We start from the raw sequence: 27,511 nt of genomic DNA, 5'->3' as shown, positions 1-27,511 counted from the left end.
CTATTAAGCTACTTAAGTTGCTTTCCCCTTCTAAAGTCATATGTCAGATGCTGGCCCTACATGTAGCAGCCAACCAGCATCAAACCAGCTTATCAAGAGTCACGCTGAAAACACCAAATCAAGAAAGAATTCGGACACCACACACATGAGGACGGGAAACTGGGGCAGTGTGCTGCTCCAGTAACCCCCTGGGATCCCAGGGGGCGGAGAAGGCTGCTGATTAGCTTTTCATTACAGTTAGGCTGTAACTCGCCTGCACGCCACTGGACTTTATTAGTGAAAGATAAAACAAGAAGGACTTTCTTTACATTTCTCTTGCCCTGAGTCAATACATTTCAGAAGGATTATATGGGAAGTGTATGAATGGAAAGAAAATTTTATAAACAGAGATCACACTAATGAGGGGCAGGGGATAACTGGAAAACAGAAGCAGCACTCAGCCTCAGCTTAGCACCCCAGGGAGCAGGGGAAAGCAGCACTCATAGCTGTCTGGTCTCCTTTCTCAGGAACTTGAAAACAGGCGCCACAGAGTCCTGAAAGATTAATTCCCATAAATGTTAAATGTGCACATTTACAGCTCCAGTTTTACAGCGTTCACTCCACTAAGTCAACATGTCACTGCTACAAGATTCCAGAGAGAAACCTCAATTTCACAGGTCCCTTGAAGTGATAGAAAATAACAGGCTGGAAGAGACCTCTGGAGGTCACTGTAGTCCAACCTGCTGCTAAAAGTAGGGCTAATTTTGTAGTCAGATGAGGTTGCTCTGAGCCATGTCCAGGCAAGTTTCAAGTGTCTCGAGGGCTAGAGTTTCCAAAGCTTCCCTCAGACCCTGCTCCAGCACTATGGAAAAAAATATTCATGAGCAATTACACCCGGGTGCTGCTTCCCTTTGTAACTTATGGTTAGAGTTCCTCCATCCTTCTGCTGTGCATCTCAGAGAACTGCCTGATGCTGCCTTCTCCAAGCTCCTGCTTCAGGTAGGGGATGGCAGCTCGGGGATCCAGATCCTCCTCACCTTCTCCTCTCCATGCTGGAGGGGTCAAGGGGAAGGTCAGGCTCTCACCGGCTCCGTGACCTTCCTCCAGGCACGCTGCAGTCAGTTGGCATCCCTCCTGCACCGGGGCCCCAAATGGTTATGCAGCCATACAGCACGCACGCTGGCACGCATAATTGGTGGAGAGCCTCTGCGTGCAAAGTGGCTGGTGACCCCATTCTAGGGCTATTTTCAGCTTGTTTAGCAAGCCAGGCAAAGCACGAGCCCTTCTGGCCCAGGTTTGCCTCCAGCTGCATGACCTACCCCACCTGCCATGGTCACGAAGCACCAGGAGGTGACAGCTCAGCCCCCACGCGCTGCAAGGCGCAGGCAGGCGCTCTGTGGGCGTGATAAACGCAGCAAGTTCAACCTGAGACTGAACAAGAGACTCAACAGCGTGAACGTTATTCATCAAAACAACAAAACGAGGCAGCGGAGGGGGGTGGAAAGCAGAGGAGAGGCAGAGGGAAAGGGAAAAATAAGCCACGATGGAGCAGTCGCACGCTTCAGACCGAAACCAAGGTGCTGCAGGAGCTATTTGGTGAGCCGGGCCTCACAGATGCTCGTGGTTACCATTGGCTGCTGCCTGCCAGAGCTGCACAGCAACGAGCCCGAGGTAGGAGGCTGCCAGCACGCATGAGAGCTCCCTGCTCAACCCCTCCTCTGCAGACCCACAGCAAGGCGTGACGAGCACCGTGATCGCTTGGGCTCTGCGCCTCGCCGCCTGATCGATCGCGCTCCCCCAGCTGAGGTCAAGCAGGGAGAGGCAGCCCGAGCAGGCAGGACTTGGGGACACGGATCATGGGACCAACGCGGAGCAGCTGCTCTGGGTTATTTCTACAAAGCCAAGGTGGGACAAGCTCACGTTCTGCCTCGTTCCGTGGTTCTGGTTTTCCCCCGTGAGCAGGTACTGCAGAGATGGGGATGGGATGGAGGGGACAAGTACGATGTGTGCAGTTGTGCTCGTGTCTGACAGTCGGAGAAGTGCTGACACCCAGAAGGCATTAATGCTCCTCAAAATCAGCACTGCACAGCATCAGCACCGCTCTTGTAGATGTTTCACTCCATTAACTTGGGAAAGTGAGGGAGAAAACAGTCACAACAGGGGACACTACCCAGCCTTGGCTTTTCTGCAAAAAAGGGCTCCAACTCCAAGGGCCAAGACCACACCGGCATTTACAAAAAATAAATTAAAAAAAATAATTCAATGCTTCTCACAGAAGGACAAGCAGGAGAGTGTACAGAAGCTGGCATCATGTGGGAAAGTAATTGATGCAGCCGTTGGGCTTACCACCGCCACAGCCACAAAGCAGATCGTGAAATACAATACAGATGCGGAGGAGGAAAACTAGTTCTAGCTCCTGAGTGTGACAGCTCACTGCGGGTGAGCTTGCTACAGCTTTCCTCTAGCACAACTGCCTAAACCAAACCAACGTTAGATGTGAGCAAATAGAAATTAACCTCTTGGTAAGACAAAAAGAAAAAAAAAAAAAAAAAAAGAAAAAGTGCAGCAATTGGACAAAAAAACTCAAAGATGAGGTGAACGGCTTGCAGTCTTTTGCACAACCCGCTGTGGAGAGAGGTCTGTGATTCCTTCAGCCCAGTCCCCAAACCACCATGTCCCAGAAGCTCTCAGAGAGGGTTAAAGCCACCTGAACACCTTGCCCTAGTCTGCCTCCCTTCCCAGCACAGGCAGGAGGAGCTCAGCTCCTCGTCTGAACAGCCACTGCCGGGCAGGTCAGGTCCACCTCTGCCACAGCCTCTGCTCACCCTGTGAAGCTCTCTTGGAGAGAGAACGAACAGGAGGAAGACCACTGAAATCTGAATAGCAAAACCAACAGCCTAACTTCTACTACTTTGGAAAGAAAGCAAGCCAAAGGTCTCTGTCCTTACATTTGCAAGGAGGCGACTGAAAACAAAACCAAAGAACACAGCAAGGTCTTCGGGCAGCACACGGAAGCTATGAAGAGCGTTACAGGTTAATGATTATACTGCAGAGGCCCATATTAGTCATCTGATCTAAGATCCCAGGTCAGCTACAAGCGTACAGCTGGGGAAGAAATGACTTTGGGACAGGGAGAAGGCGTTTTAGAACAACAGATGCTTTTCTCCATAGTCTGGCTGCTACAAACCTCAGGAGTCCCCGAGAGGCACCACTGTCACCGCCAGAGAAGGAAAAAAGCTCCAGGAAATACAGCACCTTCCCCACACATATTCTTGACAGCGAGAAATGGCAGATACTGCCAGCACACCTAGTACAAAAACATTTTTAAAGTTTTTACGGACTAAGGGTACAAATTCACATGAAAAATATCTGTCACATCTTTTGTTAATTCCCTCAAGGTAAATACAACAGAAGTAGGTGGGGAAACAGTTGATAAGCAGACAGCTAAGGATTGGATTTCTTCATTATTCAGTGCAGTAGCCAACATGGTTTGTAGTCATTTACATGAGCACAGTTCTCAGGCTTGGAAATTACTGTTATTTCTGCATCAGCTTGCTTTTACCCCTACAAAAAAGAGGTAGGGAGCGTAATTTCAATGAGTGGGATCTCCCCGGTGCTGACAGAGTACCGCTTGCCTCGTTAACAGCCGCAGCTGTGTGTAAGTGTGTCAGAGATTGTTCTGACCTTTCTCCAGCATCACTGCTGGACGCGTACCACCAGCCGACAGACAAGAACACCAGTGAGGGTGGGTTGTGACAACTCAGTGCAGCGCTGTCGGCTTGCCCTCCTGCAGTCCCTGCACGCCGCTGGTGCAGTCCCCTGGCTGGAGGCAATGCCACTCTCACCAAAACAAAGCCAGCAAAAAAAAATGGGATAGGAGGCACAGCTGCTTCTAAAAACTTATCATTTACTTCACCCTGGGTAAAAGAGAGAAAAAGATATTGAGGTTTTCCTTCATTTTCCTCTCCTCTTACAAAAGGCTGTAAAATCCCCATGTTCTCCAGTGAACGCTTGCCCAATATCCACTACACAAATATCGAGATGTGTTATTTAAGCAAGCTATCCAGAGGTCACTATCTGTCTAATCTGACCTGCTAGAGCAACGAAGTACAGCAAACACAACTCCACCCTAACAAGGCAAGTCTATTTTTGTTGCTTTGCTTGAGGATCAAAGCTTTTCCCACGGTCCCAGGGACTAAGACCACAAAAAAATTCTCCACTATCAGGACAGGCTCAAGCAAACACCAAGTTCAGGAAATAGCACCCCGCAAAACATGTGTTAGACTATCCATGCCGATGGCACAACAGCAAGAACATCGTATCAAAAAGTTGAAACTAAATCAAGGAATCCTCATATCCATAAGCAAACTTAAAGGCACTATCCTATGGGATGCTAGAGAATTTTCCCTCAAAAGACTGCTCACCTCACTGACGGTCGTGGTGCTTTTCATAATCTCGTCCACAAATTCAATCAAGCTCCGGATAAAATCTAATCAAGTTGGACAAGCTGCCTTGTAAGGGCTGTCTTTTCAAGTCCTTTAACAGGAGGCCCGCTCAAAACCAGCCTGTGATGTCCCAGGACTCAAGCAGCTTTATTTCATGTAGCTCATTGCTGTAGGCACCAAAGACCCTCTTGGCTCCCCAGGCTATTTTAATACTCGCTCCGGCGGAGCATTTGATCTCCAGGCGAGTTAGGCTTAGCCTCCTCTCCTTGTTGCTCATTTCCCTAGTGATTTCTCCAGGCACAATGGCTCTCCTAGGTGTAGGAAGAAGCTGCTACCCAAGGAATCCTATTAACATAATGATTCCTCGAGCTCATGGTTCCCTCTGGAAAACGTAACCCACCCCTGAGAACTATTGCTAGCCTGAAGTTACTGATCATCCCAAAGTAAACAGCAAACGCCCATAGACTGACAATATAAAGCATTGACATTTAGGAAGGGCTCATCATTTATGTTTAAGACACGTTTAACACTTCTGTCTGTCCTTCAGAAGCAGAAGTTTCCTCCTTCGGAGGAAGAATTTACTTCCAGGATGATAAACAAGGGGGAAAAGCACATTTATATTTTACTTCACACTACGGCATTTACCTTGTGATCTTTAAGATAATTTGAACTCAACTACAGACCTGGATGCTGATATTGTAAAAACAAACTATTCAAGGAGTTTGGGGTTCTAAAGTTAAAGTTTCATCCACGGACACCAGAAATAACAGCATAACCTTTAAATATCGTGGGGCAAAACAGGGCGACTGGGGTTAAAGCACATCCAGCTACATCCCATGCATCGGCTGGCGTCTGACTCCCATCCACCAAGCACGCAGAAGTCCCTGTTCAGACCAACAGCTCTGACACAGTCAGGGCACACCTCCCTATGAGAGCGTGTGTGTGTATTTCCGTATTAGTCACAAGTTTTACTAGAACTAAAAGCTGACAAGAAGAGCACCACTTCTTCCCAGCACCGAACCTGCACAGACAGCAGGACAGCAAAGGCTCCCACCCAGCCGAATTCCTGGCATTTCCAAAGTAGTTATTTCCAAACTGCTGAACAGATAAACAGAGCTAGCAAGCTTCCTGCCACCAAGCCACTCCCCACCTTCCTCTCGTTCAGCATGTGTAGCTCAGCTCGTTTCCGATTTTAATTTCGGCAGGAAGAGCTGTTTCAACCAGAGCACAGAAATAAGATGCCCAGAACCCCAGACTCGCTGGCTCTGCACCGCATTAAAAAAGCATTCAAAAGGTTTACTGATTAAAGGAAGGGTGCTGTTATCTCCAACGTGCCAAACGTTTGAAAGGATGTCCCCTCCCAGACACTTCAGTGTATGAAGAGTTCAGTTCTTTTCCTTTCCTAATAATAAAAAAAAAAAAAAAAACACAAGTAAAATCTTCATAAAACAAAAGAAACTGTTTGTTGTTTTGACTGTGTACCCAGACAGCTTCCAAATAAAATATTCCTGCCATGTCTCCACTCCAGGTTGGTCCCTGGCGAGCATCTCCAATCCTTTACATATCAATATTTCTTTCTGGAAACTCGGCTCTAGGGAGAATGAAGAAGTGAAGAAGCTCAAGCATATTTATCAGGCTTGACAGTTTCTCTCTGTATGCAGCACTGGAAAACAATTTCACTGATAAATGGATGGGCTGTAACTAGTCACACAGCCCTGTATCTTGCTTTCAACCTCATTACTCTTTAAAAGAGGTGTGACTTCGCAAAGGGCTTCAAAACGCAGCCTTGCAGCAGAGAAACTCGCGGGGAAGGTGGGGACGGCAGGTACATTACACAGCTGAACTCCGCAGATCTAGTGAAGATAGTCATTTGTGTTACTGCTTGGCCAGCTGTAGCATGCTATTACAGCACCACCTCAGACTTTGGTGTCAACAGAACGCGGCTCTGTGGGATTTCACGTGTCATTCCTGGAGCTGCAATATGCTTTGCTGGTAAGGAGGTGTGCGCACGCCAGTGGCAGCATCAAATCACAATCAAGTCACATACAATCCACTGCTGAAGAAAGGGAAAGAAATCAAAAATCAATCATGTGCTCAAATGGCAGCCAGAACAGCTCGAGATTGTTAAAGTGATGGAGAGTATGGTCTTCAGTGAGAAAGAAGGAGAGAACAAGCTCGGAAGAGGATGTGTTGGTTCACTTAACGGCAATATTCCCCTGCTTAGTTACAAGTCTGCAGCCATAGAATAACCAGAAATAAAATGTTATCACAAACCTCCTGTCACCAGCGGTATAGTGGTTTGTTCTATCAGCTCTCCAAGCCCCACATTGTTCCTGCCTCCAAACCAGAAAGAAGCCATAAAGAGCAGGAAACAGCCAATCTATAAGCCAAAGCCGGAAGCGTGTCTTTTTTTTTTTTCCCCCATGATGATTTAAAGGGGAAAAGAAATAAAACAACTGTGGTTTAGAAAGAGCTATAGGGTCACATGAAGACAGAAGTCAGCCAAGAACTTTTTATTTGTCTCCTGAATTCTGCTTATTGCTTCAACACCCCAAAAGAGAGACTGAACACGAAGCTTTGTGCACGCAGGGCTTTTCCACCTATACCTTACCCCCGATTCTCTGAGTGATGAAGCACTATGGTATGCAGGCACTTCGCTCCTGCCTCTGGTTTATCTGCTTCGCAGGTGTGTTTTCACGGTGACAGACCAGGGCTACGTATTACACAACAGAACACTAAATCACTGGGGGGTTTGCTTGCAAAGGGGATATTTATTTCAACCTATGTCCAGACCCAACCTTCTGTGTGGGTGCACAGTGAGCCAGACCAGGGTTACAATAATTAAACAATAAGAAGAAAACTGTGTTTTACATCTGGATTGGGCGCTCAATCCAGTTCCGTGGCCAGCAGCTCATTCACCCTGGCCTCAAGTTTGCAGACAGCCTTGGTTAGCACCAGGGCTAGTTATAGTGTAACTTCCCCCAGACCTGCCTCTGCGCCGGTGTTGAAACCTGTTCTCAGCCAGATCAGTTCCTTGATTTAATCACTGAGCAACTGCAGGGTGCAAAGCGTGCCTGCCACCGTCCTGGCCATGCCCTTCTGCCTTCCCTTTGCTGGCGACTGCATAACCATGACCTCAGAAGCCGCAAGCTTCCACTTCAAACAGCGATGATTAAAGGGTCTGAAGCTGCACGCTTCGTTTGGGATGGGAGAGTCACGTCAGATTTAGGATTCCAAATGCTGAATTTTGTGCCGAGCACTTCCACAGAGAAAGCTACTAGGGAGACTTGGAGCACACAGCTGCAGATAATGGCAGAGAACACGAGCCAGACCCTTGTGCCCCACAAACCACCCCTCCAGAAAGCACCGCACGGCTCTGCAGCCCATGTCCTCCTACACGGCATTCACCTCAACGCTCTTTGCACGTCTGTGCTGACTTATTCACCCTTTGTTTGACTTGTAATTTCAACGACAAATAATTCAGTACATACAGCATTTGACTTCCGTGTAGTTTAGGAGCCGCCAGCACCAGCACGCTCCACGCTTGTTTTTTGCAGCACAGAGACCTGCGCACAGCACAATACCCCTGCGTGCTACACGAGCATGATTTACAGCACCCATTCGGAATCAGTCATCGCCTGCTTCTTAGAAACAGGATGTTTAAAGAAAAAAAAGAGTCTGATGCATCACAGGGAAATAGAGTCACTCTTCAGACATTCAGATAGTAAGTGCGAACCATGCAGCGAAACAGACTGCGTGAAACTACGGTATCTCCTGGGTTTGGAGTGTAAAACCAGGCAAAACTAAAGTTGGTTTGTTTGTGCTGACTTCTACAAGTTAAAGGCAGCCTTACTGTTATAAAAAAAAAAAAAAAAAAAAAAAAAGGTTTTGTAAAGAAAAAGGCAACAATAAACTTTCTTTTGGACCCTCTGATCATACCTAAGCTCCTGAACAATGAAAAAAAAAAAAAAATACACCACACAGAATTTGAGAAAACCTTGACTTTCTAGGTTATCAGAAAGAAGAGTTTTCCAAAATCTAGCACAAAGGGGGAAGCATTTTGTAATGCTGTGCGGTTCCCAGAACAAAGCACGACCTCTTCCAGCACCAACCCCAGCCTGTGCCCACTGCAGGCTCGGACACCGTAAAATCCTCCTGCAATTTACAGATGCAAGAGGGGATGTGGCGACACTTCAGGCAGCCAAAACTTTCCTATTAAGTCAGGGATTGAAAAATGTGCAAGGCAGCAGAATTCTAAGTCACTCTGTCATAATTTCAGCAGGAAACACTCCGCGCTTATCGGCACTGCTTCACACCACCCCTGCTATGCTAATCCAGGAACTTGCGAGCACTGAAGCGCCTTTGACAGAGAGGGCCATTGTCAAAACGAAGTCCTCCAGCATTTGTTTGCACAGCAGCTACGTCTGGGGAAGAAATCGGTGCAAAGCACTCTGCTGAGAGGTAGGTGCTATTTGGATGGGTTTTAGAGGAAGAAATACAAACACTGTATGCCCTGCCAAAGCTTTAGGTGCTTGGAGCTTTGTCGATCCAACGTCTTCTGCGTGTGCCACCATGCCCCGTGCCTCCAAACTAACAGAGCCATGAGTGTTACTGTCACACCTCAGCACCTGCTGGTAGCCAGGGGGGCATGCCATCACCGTGACATGCCTTCATCTGCCAGCACTGCTCCTGTAGGATCATTCGATGCCTGGTGTGCATACTGCTGCTGATGCAGAGGTGCACTACATGCCAATGCATGTCTGAAAGTAAAAGCAATCCCCAGCAGCTCAAAGCAAAGCTTGTGCCTTTTTAAAAGCACTGAACACAAATGTGTTTCTCCACTTGTGATCAACTTATCCTTTGTAGTTATTCATTTGTATTTCATTGGGAAATTTAAGCTTTTTTGGACACTTGCTTTTGAGACAGGCAGCTTCCCCCATCCCTCCCGAACGGCTGCTCATCTCACCGCTGCAGTTTTGCATTTTGAAAGCATCGCATCCTCCCACCAACACAGTCTCACCAAAGTCAGCAGCTCTGACCTTGAAAATGTGAAACATACTGAAGCTCTCCTTCAGATAGCAGCAGCAGCACTACTCATTGTGGACAAAATTATAAAGAGATAGAAGGAAGCACATTTGCCTTCATGTCCTAACTTGACTGAGACTTCCCCCCTCGCAGCATAATCCTGAGCTGTTTTTTTTGTTGTTTTGTTCTGTCTCGAGCTGGATATACCATTAAGTCATATTTCCTTGTCTTCCCAATGCTACCTTTAGATTTATAACCAGCCTTCAAGATGAATTCTTTCTGTACGTAAAGAACCACATTAAGCCAGAAGCACTACAGCCAAAGAGCTTGACATGTCAAGACCACGGTGTTGCACTGTCACCCAACAACCCTCCAGGGAAAGGCTCCTTCACCCAAAACAGCCCCTGTGAGGGCTCCCCCAGACCAGCACCCACACGCAGGGCTCAGCAGTGCCAGCTGAACAGCCAGGCGGCAGTGCTCCCCCCGTGGCAGGTCCCCATCACCCAGGGGAGAGGTGACAGGAGGGACTTGAACTTCTGACCACAACCCAGGCTCTTTTCCTCCATGCACTTCGTAACTAACGACTGGCAGCGAGGTGACATTTCGGATTACAGCGTCTTTCAAAAGGAAACTCAAGGGCACGCACTCTTCGCACTGCTGTTTTGTTTTTATGCTCACATCTGAAGTTAGAAATACAGCCTCCTGAAATTAAAAGCAGAACATGAGGAAGGATCCAGCAAAAAAAAAAAAAAAAAAAATTAAATCCCGTTCAGGTATTGCACAGCAGCCAGCTGCCTCGTCCATTGACTGTTACACAATCACGTACTGCAGCAGTGCAAAGCAACACAAAGTCAGGGTAAATCCTGACTTTGCTCGTGGAAAAGACTACTCCAGCCTCCCATACAACATCCAGGCCACAGCCTTTTGGCAGCAAAGCAATGGGTGATTCCTGCTATGGACCATCCTTGTGGTTCCTTTGCCTTTGGTTTGGCTTGCCTTCCAACACACACCTCGTGGCGCTTCAATGATTTCAGTATGTTGTCTCTCACACTGGCCACTTCCACTTAAAACAAACAAAAAAACATTTTAAAAATAGCTTTCAGTGCTGCTACCCTATCAGCATTCTGAATTTATATGTTCCCCAGCGCTGAACATGAAAATACATTATATCAGCTTTTCTGGCTGTTGTTGTTTCTGAAATGCGTTTTCATCAGATCTGCACAAGGAATTGGGGCTTGGTTCCTTATTTGCTGTCTGGCAGCCATTTCCTCTCTTGTTTATTTTTAACTTGGTGTCTTCCAGTTCACTGCTGCAGCTGGATGGACTTTTGGCCAGCTAGCTTCTGAGTGATGAATCACGTTCCTTAGCTTCATAAAAACCTTCGGTGTTAATACCTACATTTCTCTTCATAGTTTACTTCCCATCTGAAAAGAGCTCTTCTGAAGCACCAGGTATCCTTACCCGTGAAGATCAGCAGTTTGCCTATTTGGGACTTTATCACAATGTGGGATTCACCAACTTGTTCACAAAAATCCTCCAGGCTATTTCAGTGCCTCCAGGCACTTCAAATATCTTATACTTAAGATCCATACTTCTCTACACACAATTCTTCTTTCTGCTCTTCATAGGCAGGTATTTCACACCACATCTGTGAACTGCCTTTCACAGAGCATCCTAATCATGAAGAGAAGTGAAAACTATAAACTCCAGTATGGGACTATTAATCTCTTACTAAAAGTTATTCTCTGCCCAGGGGAGGCTGGCAGGCCTCCACTAACTACTGGACCAGCAGTCAAAATACAGCCATCGGAGATTCTCTGAAGCTAAAAAGATGACAGTCATGGCCTCCTAAGCCCTCTCACCTCTTCTCTGTCAACACCTGTGATCACAATTGCATGCCACAAACTTGGATCAGCTCACTAAGAACACCAGCAACACACAGCTAGATCTGCTCAGACCGACTGCATCAGATTAGTGGGGAACATTATCCGACTCCCAAGCTATGAAGGAAACTGGATCTTTGACAAGAGACTTTTCAAAGCCCTCACGGGCTGGCAGCAGTTGCCTGGAATCCTTCACCCTTTTAGCAGGTGTTAAAGCTTCTGGGAAAGAGCCAAGCAGCACTTTTGAGTTACTGAGGCCATCGAACCATTTGTTACATCACCCGAACACTGCAAGAAGTGGGAACAAGTCTCTAGAAAGTTTTGAGCAGCCCTGAGATAAGATACCCTGAAGCAATAAAACAAATACCTGCAAGGACTCTTGTATCTTCATGGAGCTTTTTATTGAATGCAAGCAAGTGGTGCATAAACTTCAAAGCAGACCAGGGCATCTGCTCAGATGTTCTGACAAAGCATTGAGTAACTGTTCTCACTTAACTCCACGCAGCATAAAACCCACCACAATACCTCTGGCAATAGCCATGTCCAAGTAAAGTAGTTCCCTTTCCCCTTAACGGTCTATGTAAAGACCTCACAAGGACCTCACAAGACACTGTTAGCCTTCACTGCAGGAGGAGCTAAGAGGGAAGCTTTTGGTTTTGCTGGTTCTTCCCATCAGCTTCAACAATAAAATTGCCAACTCAAGTTCTTACTAAATGGAGAAGTAAGCTGAGTATGTTTTGAGAAAGCGTTTTAATTTGCTTCTCCGGATAGAACTGGTGGAAATAACGCAGTCAGTGTTTCGTAACACACCAACCTTACCCCATCCAGATTGGTGGGCCCAGGGTGTTCTTGACAGGGGAGCAGAAAGAAGGAAGGCATGAAATGAAAAGAGCTGGCTCGAATATGTCCCTGGTGTCTTCAAGGTTTTAATCACATTGGCTGAGAAAAGGCAGTCTGCACATTTGCGCCTTGAGATCAGTGACCAGCTCTGTGTGGGGTTTACCTGCTAACCCCACAGGTTCACCTTTTTAAGACCTTGGCACGTCAGTTCAAGGACACGGCTCATGCCACACATGTGTGCCCCCTCCCTGAATGCACATCACTGTGCCCACCCCTCCTCACTCCACGTCAGCACTGATACTTACACGAGGGGACACTTCCTTCCTAAATTCCTTGTGTCCTCCATCCTTACCGGGCTCCGTAATCCTGCTTACAACAGGCTGGTTGCTATGGAAGTGATTAAATTGTCACAAGATTATACCTGAAGGTGGCACACATGCAAGTGAAGGAACCTGAGCAGTTTATTCCGTACACTTACAGACACGATGCAATCCCCACCTAGTGACTAGGAGCTTTAACAGGAGCTCCCAGAAGTAAAAGTGGGCCATGACGAACGCCATCGCATCAGGTCTTCGTTTAGCTTTCTCCTAATAACCAGATGTTTCATTTGCACATCACTGTCACTAATTTCAGTGAGTGCCCCACAGTTGGACAGTACAGCCTCAGCCACTTTCCCAGGACTCAAACCCTTTTGTACTCAGAATGCTATCTCCTTAGTCCTGAGATCACAGTGAAAGAAGTGACAAGACCCTATAACTGAGCTCCGTGTCTTTAACCGCCCTTTTGTTGATTACTGTCTTTTACAGAGCAAGGACTCAGAGCAGGAGAGAGACAGCCAGCCTCAGATCTGACACACTGAGTGAAACGCATGACTAACCCAGCCTGAGCCAGCAGGGTGGGATGGGGAACATGCCATGAATGCATAACTCCACTGGGGGCCCTATTTGCCAGGGGACAAGGAGAGGGGGCTATCTGGCTGGAAGTTAACTACATGATGGCTAGGAGTGCAGCACAAGCAGCCCAAAGACCCCATTCCTTGCAAGCTGCTGGGAATCAAACAAGACACTTGCCTGCCTATAGAGACCCCACTCATTGGGGCTGGAGGAGCTCAGATCGTTAAAGGCAGGGCTGGACAGGGAGCAAGCACCCTGAATACAGCATTGATGCTCACACCCAGCAGCTAGCACTGTTCCCCAGCTGCTGGTACGTGTGTGTCTGAACGCTTGTTGACTCACAGCATGGCTTCAGGGCACTCACCTAGACCAGGCAATCCATAACCCGTTTCAGAAATACTGCAGGAGAACCCGAAGACCCATCTCATCATCCAAAACACGGCTGCACCAAGACAAGAACCTTACAGCAGGGCAGTTAATGTGTTGACTACAAGAATATAATCAAATAATAGTAAATAGCTTGCAGGTAATGTCAAAGGTTGGGCCATTTAATACTTCCTTACTGCAACATCAGAGCAATGCTGCAGTTTCATTTCATGTGTGTCAGGTTGTAACAGGAAAAAAATATTCCATGCTGAGAATAAAGCTGAAGATTAATTACACTGTCATTTGCAGAAGCTCTAATGCCCTCAGCCCTTTTGCAGTTAGCTTAAGTGCATCACACATGGGAGGCAGGCTCTGCATTGACCAGGGCCTGAGGGAAGCTGCACAAAACGCTCAGGATCGGTTTTCCCAAAAGCGACCAGTGACTTGTCAGAAGGCAACAGCAAGTCAAAGGCTCGCGCAGAACATCCCCAGCATGGAAAGTCTTGCAGGACGTGTTTTAACATCAGAGCTGTGGTGGTGTACACGTTTGTGGATAGGAAGTAATGAACTAAGTTGAACTAAACTGTCAGTGGTTTCGGTCTGAAGGCACAGCTGTGAGAAAGAAAGCTCAGCACTCACTAAATCAGACATCCAGCAGCAAAAATCACTTTGGAAAGGAAAAGAAATACAGACGTGCTTGGTTTGAACTTGAACCTGGATATGTGTTCAAGGACTATCTTCGAAACTGTTTCTTTCTTAGGGACCTGTAATTTATTGCATCAAGTAATCAAGATTACTCTTAGCACAGCCATCACAAACCAACCAAACATAATAATTAAGTCCTGAAAGTCTTGCCCATGGGTTATACCTGCAGAACTACATTTCACCTGCTGAATACGCCACTGCTGTGGTACAAGGGGCACGCCTCCTCCCAGCCTAAAGCTTTGCTGACAGCAGCAGAAGAGCATTCAGATCTAGCCACCAAACAATCTTGGATCTGTAGTCTTCCTCAGCACTGGGAACACATTAAGAGGTGGGTCAATCACAGACAGAAGAGACAACAGCTAGCAAATAGCAATTCAATGTATTCAGGGACAGTAGTAAGACAAGCAGCATTCTCACAGATCAATGTTTGCTTAGGGAAAGGAAAAAATTAACAGCAACAAAAATTCAGTTGGCTGCTATTGTATTTAACAGATGCTAACCATCTACCCAAACACCAAAAGGATGGAAGGACACTGGAGCGAGACATGCATGTGACCCAGCAAGCACTTGCCTTGGTAAAAATTTCAGTCTTAAGCACAGGGACAGGAAGAATTAACACTGCAGTGGGGATTAGGGTAAAGAGATCCCCATACCTTGCCTCTCAGCGTCACAGGCTAGGAAAGGAGGCAAGTTCACAGCTTGTCCCTTCCTCCTTCTCCCAGAACCTCCATGCCGCCTGAGGCTACAGCTAAGCTGCACTAATAAAAACAGCAGAGCTAGAGTAAACTGTCCAGCCTTGTTATTTACACCTCAGCAGAGTGCTGCCAGCACTCCTGACACTCATGCTGCCTCTCCGGGAGCTGCCTGCTAACACAGCACCGGCAGCACAGCCTCGAGTACCGCCCGGCCACGTGGAGCGTTTCCTCAGCAAGGACTGGACATATTTTATACTCATCACCTTTAGTTTACCCTTTAATATTAAAGCGTTTATAACGCTCAGAGAGAGCTGGTGTTTGAAGTGATTTGAACTTGCAGCAGGTCAAGCTGAAAAGGCTGACAAAGGCCCCGCGGTGACCGGGAGAGCCGCTGACAAGCCGGTGAGCACGGGGAGCCCGGCCCAGAACATGGTCTGAGGGCAACCAAGGATTCTGCCAGGTTTTCACCCATTTCTACTTACTCAAAAGCTATTTTAACCTCGCAGATTTGTTGCTCCCACCACTTTGTCTACTGAACATCTGCTGTGTGACCTGTAAGAGCTGTACCACACATGGCCAACGCTCAGCCAGCCCGAGGGTGAGGCCCTGTCCCACCAAGCTCCACGCGCTGCTCGGCTTCGTACCCTGACAGGGGCAGGACAGCAGGGCAAGCAGAAAGCCCAGGTCACATTTTGAAATTGCAAAAGTCACACAGGAAGTGTGATGTAGTGTTTTTAAAACAGCCTGCTCATCAAAAACAGACTTCTGTTTCACTACAGGAGAAGTGTCAAGCAAATTGTTCCATCCTCACTGGATGTGCCGTGTGTGCTTTCCTCTACATCCAGACAAAAACAGACCCAAAACACAGATGATCCGTTTTTTCCTGCCACCTACAGTAACTGAAGCGGTCTCCCTCTTACGGGAGCATGAACATTATTAATACTTGTCAATCTGAACAAGAGTACCTCTCATCTAGTCCCGTGCAGTAACTGCCACCTACTGAAGTCCAAGGCGTTCAGTCTAACCTGACTTAACTTCAAATCCTAAGAAACAAATTCCTATCTTTTTAACTGTCCCTGTCTACGCACAGTGACAGCCAGCTATCTCTATCCCCAGCCTTGTGCTAGGTCCGTGTCTTTCAGTATTGCTTGCGCTTGACAGCCTGTCAGTCCAAAGCTAAAGGGAGATCGTGTTTGCAGGGGCTGCCACTGCACTCGCAGTGATCCTAACAACACGTACAGTTGGAACAGGGTAGAAATAACAAGTCCTTCTCTGAAGGCCTGTTAGCCTTCCCTCCTGTTCTCCTTCTCTAAAAAAGCACGAGTATTACAAAAATACCAGAAGCAACAAAAACTTCTCCAATAAGACCCTAGTCATGTGTTGCCGGGGTCACCCACACAGCTTAGTTCTGGAAGTCACCTTCCTCCTTTTTTAAAAAACAAGAAGAGATGACAAAATAATGGAAGTTTATTATTGTTTTTTTCCCCCAGAAGACTTGAAAAAAGTACCTGGTGCTTTTTGTTGTAAAACATTCAGCTGTTCCCTGGCTTCCAAACAGCAAGAGGAGCACTGTTTGCAAAGCCAGCAACTGTGCATTATGTTCTTATTGCAAAAGTCCAAATCTGCAAAGAAGCTAGAGTTTTAAGAGATGTTTGCATCAGTTTTGATTCGATTACCCCTCATGTCTTTGTTTTAAAGTTACCTGTTTGCACTCCCCAGTAAATACACTCTCCGCTCAGCACCACAAGGCACGATTTGGCCAGCCACCAAGCACTCCCAGCTCTTTCCCCTATCACTACACCTGTCTATGGTCTCTACCGAAAACCAAACCAAGAGCTCACCCAATACACATTCACCAAAAAACATGCAACTCCTGCAATTGATGCAGCATAGCTTGTTGCAACTGCAAACATTCCTAGACTATAGTAATTACAAACCCATGGCTAGGTGTCTGATTAAAGAAGGAACGAATTAATGAGTTTTACCAAAGGCTTTCAAGTCAACATTATAATTTTCACCCTTAATCAGCAGCAGGACACTCAAAGGACAACGTGAGCAGGATCAAGAGCAGAAGGGGGGAAAGCCTGACCCTGGCTGGCGCTCCCCCATCACGTCCCACTCCAGCACATCGCTGCCATTCAGATGCTGGCAGCCAGAGCCAACCCAGCAGGAAAACACCCGGGCCTTTTGGACAGCTGAATGCAAAAACGCTTCCTGAAGCGGTCGCGAAGCACACACCAGCCTCTGAATGCAGAGGAGCGGCCAGATCCTGCACAAGAGACCGTGCAGCGCCGACTCCGCCGCTCCCATTCATCCCAGCCCCAGCCCCCCCCAGCCCTAACAATTGCAGTTCAGTCCCAAGCTCCCAAGGAGGCAGAAATTGAAAACACGTTTCCATTGAAGCACAGCTTGAATTTCATGAATTCCATTACTCTCAACTTTCTCAGCATTTCCTGGAGTGAATACTGTAAGAGAGGGGAGGGGAGGTGGGGACTGCACGAGACAGCGGCCCCATTCCGCCCCTCTGCCTGCGCCCCAAAAGCACAGAGGCACTTCCAGGGAGGCAGCGACACAGGGGCTGTTCCTAAAATTAAGGAAATAAGTACGGAACAGCTCAACACAAGCGTAGAGGGAAGAAAGCATTACAAGTTCAGCAATGGGACAGGAAGCACCTCCTCAGCAGGATGAAGAAATCCCAGCAGCTGCAGCCCGTGTCCAAACTATCCCAGGTCATCAGCTGTAGCCAAGCCCCACAGAAACTCAAGAGATCTGCTGCACTGTAGGGATTTTACCCCAAGGAAAGAGCATGAAGTATGGTGCGGTCATGCTCCGCCTGCTACATTACTCAAAAAACTGCCATTCAACACTGAAGCAATTATAATTATCAGAGAAAACAGACAGCAGCAAGCAAGGGGTGATTTTTGCTTCACATGTCCAGTTATAACCCAAGCAACTTTGGGATTATTCAGCTTTGCTAATTAACACCCTCTGGACAGTTTTGCTGCCATTAGCAATATTTGTAACAGGCTCCCTCTTCCTCTCCCCCAGCTTGGGCCTTATCTGAAGGGGCATTACATCATCTGCCACACTGAGTCTCCTTGTAACAGACACTATTATGCGAGTGAAGTGCCTCCATTTGGATTTTGGAGTTATTTTGAATTTCGGCGTTGAATAGGAGGCTTGTTTAAATTCTCCGCATGAACAGCGGCGTTTCATAGCCTGAAAAGGGTGCCCGTGCACAGGCACCAACTCTGGCATAACAACACATCTGAATGTGTTACACATTTGTGAAACATCCATTCCCCACATTCCAGGTCCCCCTTCTCCAGGAATAAGCCTGGCATTGTTAGCACCGATTAGCAGGATCTTTCATCCCCAACTTCACACGGCAAAGGACTTCCATGGCGATGCACGCGGGGCACCATTCTGAGGCACATCAGCCAGAAAGAGCCTTTCGCACGACCCAAGGAGATTGGAGATCACAACCTGAGGGTATGGCTCCAGTTAGAGGGAAGGGGGTAAGGGGGGCAGCTCCTTCTCCTGGCTGGATTCAATTCTGCTCTTCCTATTGACCAAAAAAATATTCACTTGTTCAGATGGTAACTCAGAAGTCTGGCCCATGTTACACCTGTTAAAGAAAACAACCTGATAATCACCTGAAAGCGAGAATTATTCTAAATGTTACCAGCATCTCCCAGTGCTTAGAGGAAGGCATGGATACAAGTTATTGTTATACTGAGTTACACCAACCCTTGTGTCCATTCATGCAGGCTAGCTTTTTATTTTTTTTTTCCCCCTTTTGGCAAGGGAATAGCACACAAATGACTACTTTACAAGAGCATGTACATTTGTGGCTTACTAAATCCTAAAGCTCACAATTATGGGATCAGACTGAAAAACTACAAGTGGCTCACTACCCAGAAATCTAAAGAAAAAAAAAATAGAGACAAATTTGAAATTAAAGACTTTGCAGCATTAAAGTGTGCTGAGTTTTGCTCTTTCCCAGTTTATCCGATAAAAAAGGAAAAGGCATCAGCATGACACTGTCCTTGCAATGTCCATTCATGAGATACCTGCTGACCCCTTCACCATGCAGCAAAGGTTATTGCTAGTTTGGGGATAAATGCAACCAACTCCTAGTTATCCACTACTGTAATACAACGATTATCTCAGCTGCTCCCTGAGGAGTAGAAAAAGGCAGGATTTCTAACAGAGATGACTTTTTTCTTTTTTTAGACCATCATCCGAGTGTGTCCCCAGGACTGAAAGTCTTGCGTGACCTTGATCTTCCTCGGTGTTAGTTCACCTGTCTTGTTAATCATCGTCTTCCAAAACAAAGAACTAGTAGGATGACATGCTAGAAAGCACAGACAGCCTTGCTGAGAGGGAAGCGGGGTTATTGGTTTTTCTTTAATTATTTGAGACAACTCTCCAGCATGTCAATATGTCCCTGAGTATTTTGAGTCCTATTCAAGTCTCAAAAGCGGGAATTAGTTTAGAAAGTTCAGTCCAGAAGGCAATCCTGATGTATTCCAAAGTTACTCGAGCCCTGTCTGAATCTCAGAGCAACGAAATTCCCAGACATCACGTCCCTTCCCCCAGCTATGGGAACTACATTCAGCTGAAAACAAGCCAAGTTCTCCTACCCACTCAAGGGGAATGGGAAATCTCAACGTAACCGGTAGAAAGCTTACTACTAAAAGAGAAAACAGAAACCAGAGAAGTGACAGCCATCAAGAGCTTAGCTACGAATGAGATGACTGCCCTCCACCTCCCAGAAACGGAGAGTGAGCCCCATCTTACTCAGTGCTGGCTCATAAAAGAATGACTTCAGGAGAAGCGTTAACCAACGCGGCTTCCTCTTCAGGGCTCTGATCACAGAGGTACAGAGGTGTCCCACAGGAGAGTCACAAAGAGCTGACCACACGTGCTCTGCCACGACACCGTCTTACTGCACCAACACCCAAAGCATGGAGTGTTGATTCTGGGTTTCACCCTTTCCACCAGCACGTATGCAGGTGGGTGGGAACTGGGGGGAAAGAGCTATAAATTAGCCTTGTCCTGAAGAAAAAGGCAGAAAAGAAGGAAAAAAATAAATAAATAAATAAAAGCCAGGGGATTTGAGGATGCTTGTCCCTCCAAATGTCTAAAAGTCGCTATGTCAAGAAATCTGACATGACAAAGGCCCCAGACTTTTGTGTCTCATTCTCAATAGACAAGGTTTTGTTTACATATTCAAAAATACATCTAATCCCAAAATACAAGCAAGACAGATCTCAAGAAGAGTTGTGCACAGCTCCCATACCCCACATTCAAAACCTTGGGATTAAGTCAGAGGAAAGCAACTGACTTCCGCCCCTTGGTCACCAGAGTCATACCCAATGAGATATATTCTGGGTGAGAACTTCTCACTTCCCCTAATAATGAAAAATAAGAAGCAATAAAGCCCACACCAATGTCTGCTTGAAGCACTGCTCATTTTATCAGATGAACCTTTAAACAAAGGCTTTTTGTGAACTTGAAAAGCATGGCTTCTCCTCCCTCAGAAAGGCATTAAGAATCAAGGAAAAAAAAAAAAAAAAGGAAAGATGGAGTAAGACACTGATTTTGCTTGGTCCCTTCTCCAGAACACCAGTGAGCAGGCATTGTAGCTAGATACCAAGATGAGCTTCCTGAGCAGCCGTATTATTCTGGTGGCAAACAACATCAGAGAACCTCACCTACATTTTCAGTTCCTGTTTACACTCCTTTTCTAAAGTAAAAGCAAAACCCAAGGTTCTTGAACCTCTCTTCCTAACCGATAAGCACCTGCGTCCATACAGGAAAGTGCAATACATGGGTAGCACTCAAAGGAGGTGGATGCATCCCCCAAGATTCACTTTATTAGTGTTTAAAACCTGATCAGGACACGTAGCTGTTGTACGCTTGTAGAAAAAGGGATTTTCAAGAGGACAACTGGTTTCAGCAGAAGCACCACGATGCCAGTGGCTGTCCACCACCTGGTTCTACTCCAAGCCACATGCAGGCCTGGAAAAAGCATCTTCTCTGCACAGGATTAATACTTTCAGGATTGTACCCAAAGTGAGCATAGTGTACACCTTTGCACGCTCACATCTCCTTCCCCTACAATGCGCTTCACGTTTCTTCAAGTCACTTTTTACCCCTCTGTGTGTACTTTGGTTTGCTAAAACCACCCGTTCAGAGCAGTCGCTCTTCTGACTAGAGCACGGAAACATACAGCCAGGGTTTCCAGAAACTATCAGCTCTCGGGAGACCATCTGAAACGTAGCAGCACAGCACAGGTCAGCAAAAAAAAAGTAAGGCTGCAGACAGAAAGCTGGCAGAGGTTGACTTTTTTCTTGTCTGTATACCATATGCTGCTGCACGACTCGATGGATGGTATACAGAAACCCTTCTATGTCTTGCTTTGGTAAATCAACCATCAAAAATTGTCTTAGTTCTACATTTTTTGGTTATTCATTACGCTGCAGTTCCCCAGTAGATGATCTTCCAGATCAAACAGGGCAGCGGATTCGGGCTCCAGCTCCGATTTGCTGATGTGAGGTATTATTACAGTTACTCGTGCAACCAAGGCTGATGAGAAAAGGGAAGCCCGGATTTACCATCAGTTCTTAAAAACCTAAAAGCAACTTCAATTTAATTAGAAAACGCTGGATTCCACTAACCAGGGTCACCTAACCTTTCTGGAAATACGAACAAACTAATGCTACGGCAGGAGAGCTGATCAGGCCTTGGAAGTGGTCCATCTGTTCTTGAAAGAAAGCTTCAGTCTAACCCCCTTTAAGAAAGGCACATTACCCCCTGACTTCAAGCCAACGAGACAAGAACACGTCATCCAACTTGACTAATACACATGTTTCCAATTTACAGAAAGACTCTTGGTTTCAAAATTGAAATAAGACGCCAGTACAGTAGAGGAAGTTCTAAAACAATCTCTCTAATCCAAGTTTTTTGGCAGTTTAGGCTTCATCGTGTTTCTGCAGCCAAGAAATACTTCCAAAGATGACATTAGCTGTTATGTGCAGGGAAACAGCCTCGCAGCGCCAGCAAGTACCTGACAGAATTAATTCTACGCTGAACCTTTGCCTACAGGTTCAAACACACATGCCTCGGATTAGAGCCTGCGAGCCAAAAAAAAGGAAGCATCGTTGGGCTTACACAGCACCTTTCACTGCTGGATTCCCCTCGGCACACATATATTAGGAGAAAAACAATATTACAACACAAAAGCGCTGACAGATGTATGAAAAGAAACTCCTGGGTGACAACACTAGAGAGACCATCTCAAAACCAAGGACCAGAGAGTACCCCTCTTCTTATCTCTGCTTCCTTTAGTGTGGCTCTGCATCTTAATTGGTAGGAATCAATCAGCTCGTCTTTTTTTCCCAGCACATACAGTTGCCATTGCACCTACTGTCTGTGCATTTGCAGTTTTAGCAGAAAAAGCACTGGTGTGATACAAGGGAAGAATTTCAAAGACGTGCTGGAGCATTCTGCTTTATTCTAGCCTGCTTCACACAACTCATGTGTTTACACAGATTCAAGTCAACTTTGCCATTTTGCAGCAATTAAAATTAAAAAAAAACAAAACAAAACAAAACATAGAAATTCAAGTCAAGGTACTCCGTAGCTTAGGTTTTTGCAGCCTCTTTTCATCTGCGCTGTTTAATACACTTCTCAGCACCCAGCGAGACTTAAGAGCAAACAATGAAGTGTTTTAGGTTCCTTTTCTGTTGGTACCAAAGACACCCTGTCTCAATCAGATATCCCATTACCTATTGTTGTACCGTATTAAAAAGCTATTCAGCTTTTCTACTTCTTTCCAGCCCGTGACCTCCACGCTACCTCAAGGCTCTTAACCAACTCTGCCCTCAGAATTAAAGTGAATTCAGTGCCACACAACTAAATAAATCACAAGTAGAAGACTTTATTCTACTAAGCAGATTAAGTGAGTGATGCCAGCAGTCTCAGGACCATCTTAACTTCCCAATTCAGTTAATCAGAAAGTGGACAACAGTGTTGCGATCATCATTATCTGTTCAGCAGCAAAAGGCACAGAAACCAGAACTGGTATTACCATCATGCTGTCAGGAGGAACACAGGCTTTGCTCCATTTTTACATTCCCTTCACTCCAGAGTTTGTGACTCACTACACAATGAAAAGGCTTTGCAGAGCACTGCAGTATGACTCAGATGAGAGCACAGCCAGAACAAAACTGTTCATATCGAGATATCTTCACTCCCAATGATTCATGGAAAGATGGGGAAAAGAACTGGTCTGATAAGATCTTCTACAGGGATGGCTCCGTGGATCATGTCCTTTAAGGAGGACTTGGAGGCAGCTCTGAAGGGACTCGCCGGTATGCCAGCCCCTGGAGAAGAGTGATCACAACCCCAGATCAGGCTAGGATAAAGCTTCCTGCTCCCCAAAATGAAGCACTGAGCTGTACTGAAGTCTGCAGACAGTCGTGACTGAAGCAGAGCATCTGAAGGACACACACATACATTTTTAAACAATCTAGTCCTGATGGGAGGATCTGTTCTGCTCCTCCACACTTGCACACGGTGTTCTAGCCTAATGCAACACGATACGCAGCGGGAGTGGATAAGAAGTGAATAATACCCAGAGAGAGCATTTCGGAGACGGACTCAGGTGAAGAAGGTACGTGGCCAAAGCCTGCAGCTGCACTGATCTCAGCCCTTGGCACAGCATCGCCCCAAGCATATCTCAAGCTCTCAGACAAAAGGAGGAAGCCCCCGCTGGTACACAATGCGCACAGCCGGTGGGACAGAGCAGCACAACTGGCTGTTAGATCTACGTCCTTACAGATGCGCCCCACCATCCAGGGTCCCAGAAGACGCAACAAAGACCTGGAGTTGAAAGGCAGGCACTATGTGCTTATCTGAGAGCTACACGTGTCCCAGAGAGGTTTCGGGGGACAATGGTTTGTCTGCTGCTTCAGTGGAATAGCTGCTTGCGCATTACAGTAATCCTTGATAGGTAGAGGTGGAAAGCCTGTTATATCAGCAGGCTCCTCACCTGCAGGAGCACGTGGCACTTCAACAAGTGACATTACAGCACTCAAATCCAAGCCGTTGTATCTCACATTTTGTTCTCTTTTCCCTAGAACCAGTGAAGAATCAGAAGGCACATGTTGCTTCCTTCCTCATAACGCATCAGAGAGAGAACGGACACTGTGCCCTACTGTCTGCCTCTTTATGACAACAGCCTAACTACCCTATGTCTTGAAGTCATGGAAACTTGAAGGTATTTTCAGTTTAGTAAGGGTAATCCTTCCTTACTGCAGCTAGGGACGCTCTGTCCTTTCCCATTCCCACACACTCCCAGCTAGCATCCCCCATTGACCTCAAATCCAGCGTGCAGCTTCACAGTTTACACTACAGAACAAGGGCATCAACCACGAATGGAATTGAAAACAAATCCACGCACAATTTGTGCCACCTCATGAGACTTCCAAAGAAAAGAACAACAAAGAGGATTTAAATCAAAAAAATTGACTTCATTATTTTCAGGACTTTGTACAATTTTGGCTCCTAAACATGAAATGTGCCTAAAGAAACAGGGAAACTGTGCCAGCACAGGCTGCAAACACAGCAAGAGCTGCAAATTCATAACAAAGCTAATGAAAAAAGCTAGAATTCAGAACAATTTAAAGCATGAGAGAACATCTAGCGTTACAGTTCCCACTCCTGGAATAAGTTTCACTGCATTAGAATTAATCTATGTGGCTACAAACTCCAGAGCCAACTTGCAGAGCCACAGCAGCTTTGTTATATAACCAACAGCACAGATAACACCGCCTGCATTACTGGAGCCTATTTGCTACCCCTCACCGACGCTGAAATCAGTAAAGCTGCTATTCAAATCATTATCTTGAAGACAGGCGCTTCAGTAATCCAGACGGTCGGTTTGGGATTTGATAAGACATTTTCTTTCGAGCTGATGTTAAGACTTAAGAGGCCATCCACTGCTGTGCGAGAAGTCCTTAATGTCATCATGGAAGGGGAAGCAAACACAGAGGAGGGGAGCAGCAGAAGCCTGAATGTGATTACAGTAGAAAGATTATCTGAGAAATGAACACAACCCCAGACTGCTTTGAGAAATGTTTTTAAGCAATTTTGAGTGAAAACCGGTGCGTCGGCTGTCCATTCACAGGTCAGCTAGCGCTCGCTTCGTGACAATACGCTCCCAGGAACATCCTTGCATGAACTCTGAACTTCTGCTCTTCAGCATCTCGTGTCGCCTGCTGTAAAGGCAGCTACCCTCTGAGGTCATGGAAATCCAGCTAAGCTGCTGTGCGGTGTTACATCTGTGTGTGGCCATCTTGAACCCTGCTAAGCCATGGGAACTAAAGCGAATTGATAAATTGACACCCCAAACACTCGAGTTGGGTCAAAAGCCTGTCTTGTTTATTGGTTTAAAGAGGCTTCTTAGCATCTACCCATCGCTCTCCAAACACCTTGCTCACGTTTTGCTCTAGCTTCAGCCCACACAACTGTTCTTCTCATCACAACAAAAAGCCAAAGCGCACTGCTTTGTACAGCACTGCCAACCCCTTACACTTCTGTGATGAAGGAGAGCTGTTGAGCTGCCCTAGCCTTTCCCCTGATGTTAGCATAAGGGCTGCAGACACAGGACACTGCATGTTCCAAAAAGCAAAATGGTGTTCCCAGACCCAGAGCCCGTGGCACAGCGAGGCAGCAGAGCCACTGCAGCTCTGCTCCAAGGCGACAGCAGAGCACACAGCTGTTGGAGCACACCGATTCCCTCCGTAATCGTTTTAATTAGGTGGCTAGCCAACCAAGCACGGCACACAGCACACAAAAAAAAAATAAATAAAGAGAAATAAAAGCAGCAGCACACGAGCGCTCTGCGAGCATCGCGCTGTGCATTGATCTTCCCGTGGCTCTCCTCCTTTCCACCGGGGCCCCCCGGGCCAGGGCTGCCTGTGGGGCTCCCCTACATCCCTTTTCGGCTCTTTTTTACCTCTCCCGGAGGAATTTGGGCTCTGAGCGAGGCCGGCAGGAGCTGCCCCGAGCCGGCGGGGGTGGAGGGGAGGCAGCCCCCAGGCGCGCACCCCGCAGCCCACCGCCGGCACGGCGCCCCCTCCTTCCTCCTCCTCTTCCTCCCGGCCGCCCCTCACCCCCAACCCCCTCAGGGGGCCCTCACCTGCTGGTACTCGGCGTCTTGCGGGCGAAAATCGGCGGAGGTGAGCTCCCAGCGCAGGCTGAGGTGCGGCAAGCGGTGCAGCAGGCTGACCCACCAGGGCGGCGAGTAGCTGACGCCCGCCATGCCTCGCCTCAGCCTCAGCCTCCCCTCACCGGCCTCTCCTCACGCCGACCCGCCGGCCATGGAGCCCTCCCCCCCCGCTCTCTTCACCCTCTCCCCGCCGGCCGGCGGCCCCTCATGGCCGGCTCCGGGCTCGCTCCCTCTTTGTTCGCCGAGGAGGCTCCGCCGCCTCCGCGCCTGGCGCCGCCCGCCCGCTCCCATTGGCACCGCCGCGCTCCGCCCCGCTCCCCGCCAAGGACCGCCTATAAAAGACCCCGAAATCGACCCCAAAACGCCGAGGCTGGGAGCCCCAGGGCCGGCTGAGGAAGGGGGGAGGCCCCCCCAGAAGCTCCAGGCTCTGCCCGAAGCCCCTCACGGAGCCCCCGGTCCCCGCAAGACTGGGGGGCGCTGAGGGGAGTATGGGGCCCCTGCTGCTCGCTCCCTGTGTTTGTGCTTTTCCCCCCAAATCAGGGCAAGTTTTTTGAGGTACAGCCGTGGCTAAAAGCTCTTTGTGGCAGTTCCAAGCATGCCCAGTCCACGCAGACATTAGGCACTCGACCTCCTTTAGTTTTCACCATTCTCTCTTCAGACAAAGGCTTGGCCTCTTCCAGCTGCTGACCCAAAGCCAATTACGTTGCCTCATTAGCTTCCACGGGACGTGGAGGCAGCAGGGTGGCTGGATGACCACATAAATCAGCCCTGAATTCAACACCCAGGTATGGAAGCGATAACAGTCGCTTCCTGCACAACACAACAGAGTTGTGCACAACACAGCAGTGCCGGCGTTGTGCTCTCCCCAGAGCCCTTCAGACATTATGGCTTTCCCAAGGACTACACACCAACCAGACAAGAAAGTATGTTCGTATATTTTCCGAACAGAACAGAACTATTCGCAGTATTAAAGTTAAAAAATACGTGCACACCCTCTTGGGGGGATGTGTCAGAAACGAGTAAGTAAATAAACACTCTGGATAACCTGAGGAGAGCTTTGTTAAACAACAAAAAAAAAGTAACAGTAAGCAGCAGCAATCACAAATTCATTTGCTTTGTTACAAAGATTGCATTGTTCCTATTATGACGGAAAGGTATAAAAATATTTGTTTTATTTTTCAAGGAAATGATCCAATATTTTCGTTCTTGCTGTAAGTACGTGCTGCAGTCCAGCTCTCTCCACATGGTTATGTGAACCACACTTTCCCCGTCACAGCTCTGAGGCAGCACACTTCACCTGCAGGTTTGAAAATCTGAAAACAATGTATTGTAAATATCACTTCACGCAACTTGGATTTGAAAAGTGGAAAAAGCCTCCTAACAAACTTCAAGCAAACATCTCACATATCAATGTTTGAGAAACTCTCATCTAAAGTAT

The 27,511-nt window shown here is 47.2% G+C and overlaps 1 protein-coding gene across 3 annotated transcripts in view; it reads right to left on the bottom strand.

The window, feature by feature from the left end:
* The window catches only part of TTYH3 (tweety family member 3), a 73,409-nt gene extending 47,121 nt beyond the window's left edge, over positions 1-26,288 (bottom strand). Inside the window, exon 1 of one of the 3 annotated variants that reach the window (XM_032197569.1) lies at positions 26,044-26,288. In XM_032197569.1, the coding sequence (XP_032053460.1) occupies positions 26,044-26,166 (123 nt within the window). In that variant the 5' untranslated portion in view covers positions 26,167-26,288. The remainder of the gene's footprint in view (positions 1-26,043) is intronic. The other 2 variants (XM_032197567.1, XM_032197568.1) reach the window with 2 other exon arrangements.
* Between the last annotated feature and the right edge of the window lie 1,223 nt (positions 26,289-27,511).

Source organism: Aythya fuligula, chromosome 15, assembly GCF_009819795.1.
Source record: "Aythya fuligula isolate bAytFul2 chromosome 15, bAytFul2.pri, whole genome shotgun sequence".
NCBI classification, from domain to species: domain Eukaryota; kingdom Metazoa; phylum Chordata; class Aves; order Anseriformes; family Anatidae; genus Aythya; species Aythya fuligula.
Note: the sequence above shows the minus strand (reverse complement) of the source record. Positions and strands in the feature narration are given on the sequence as shown.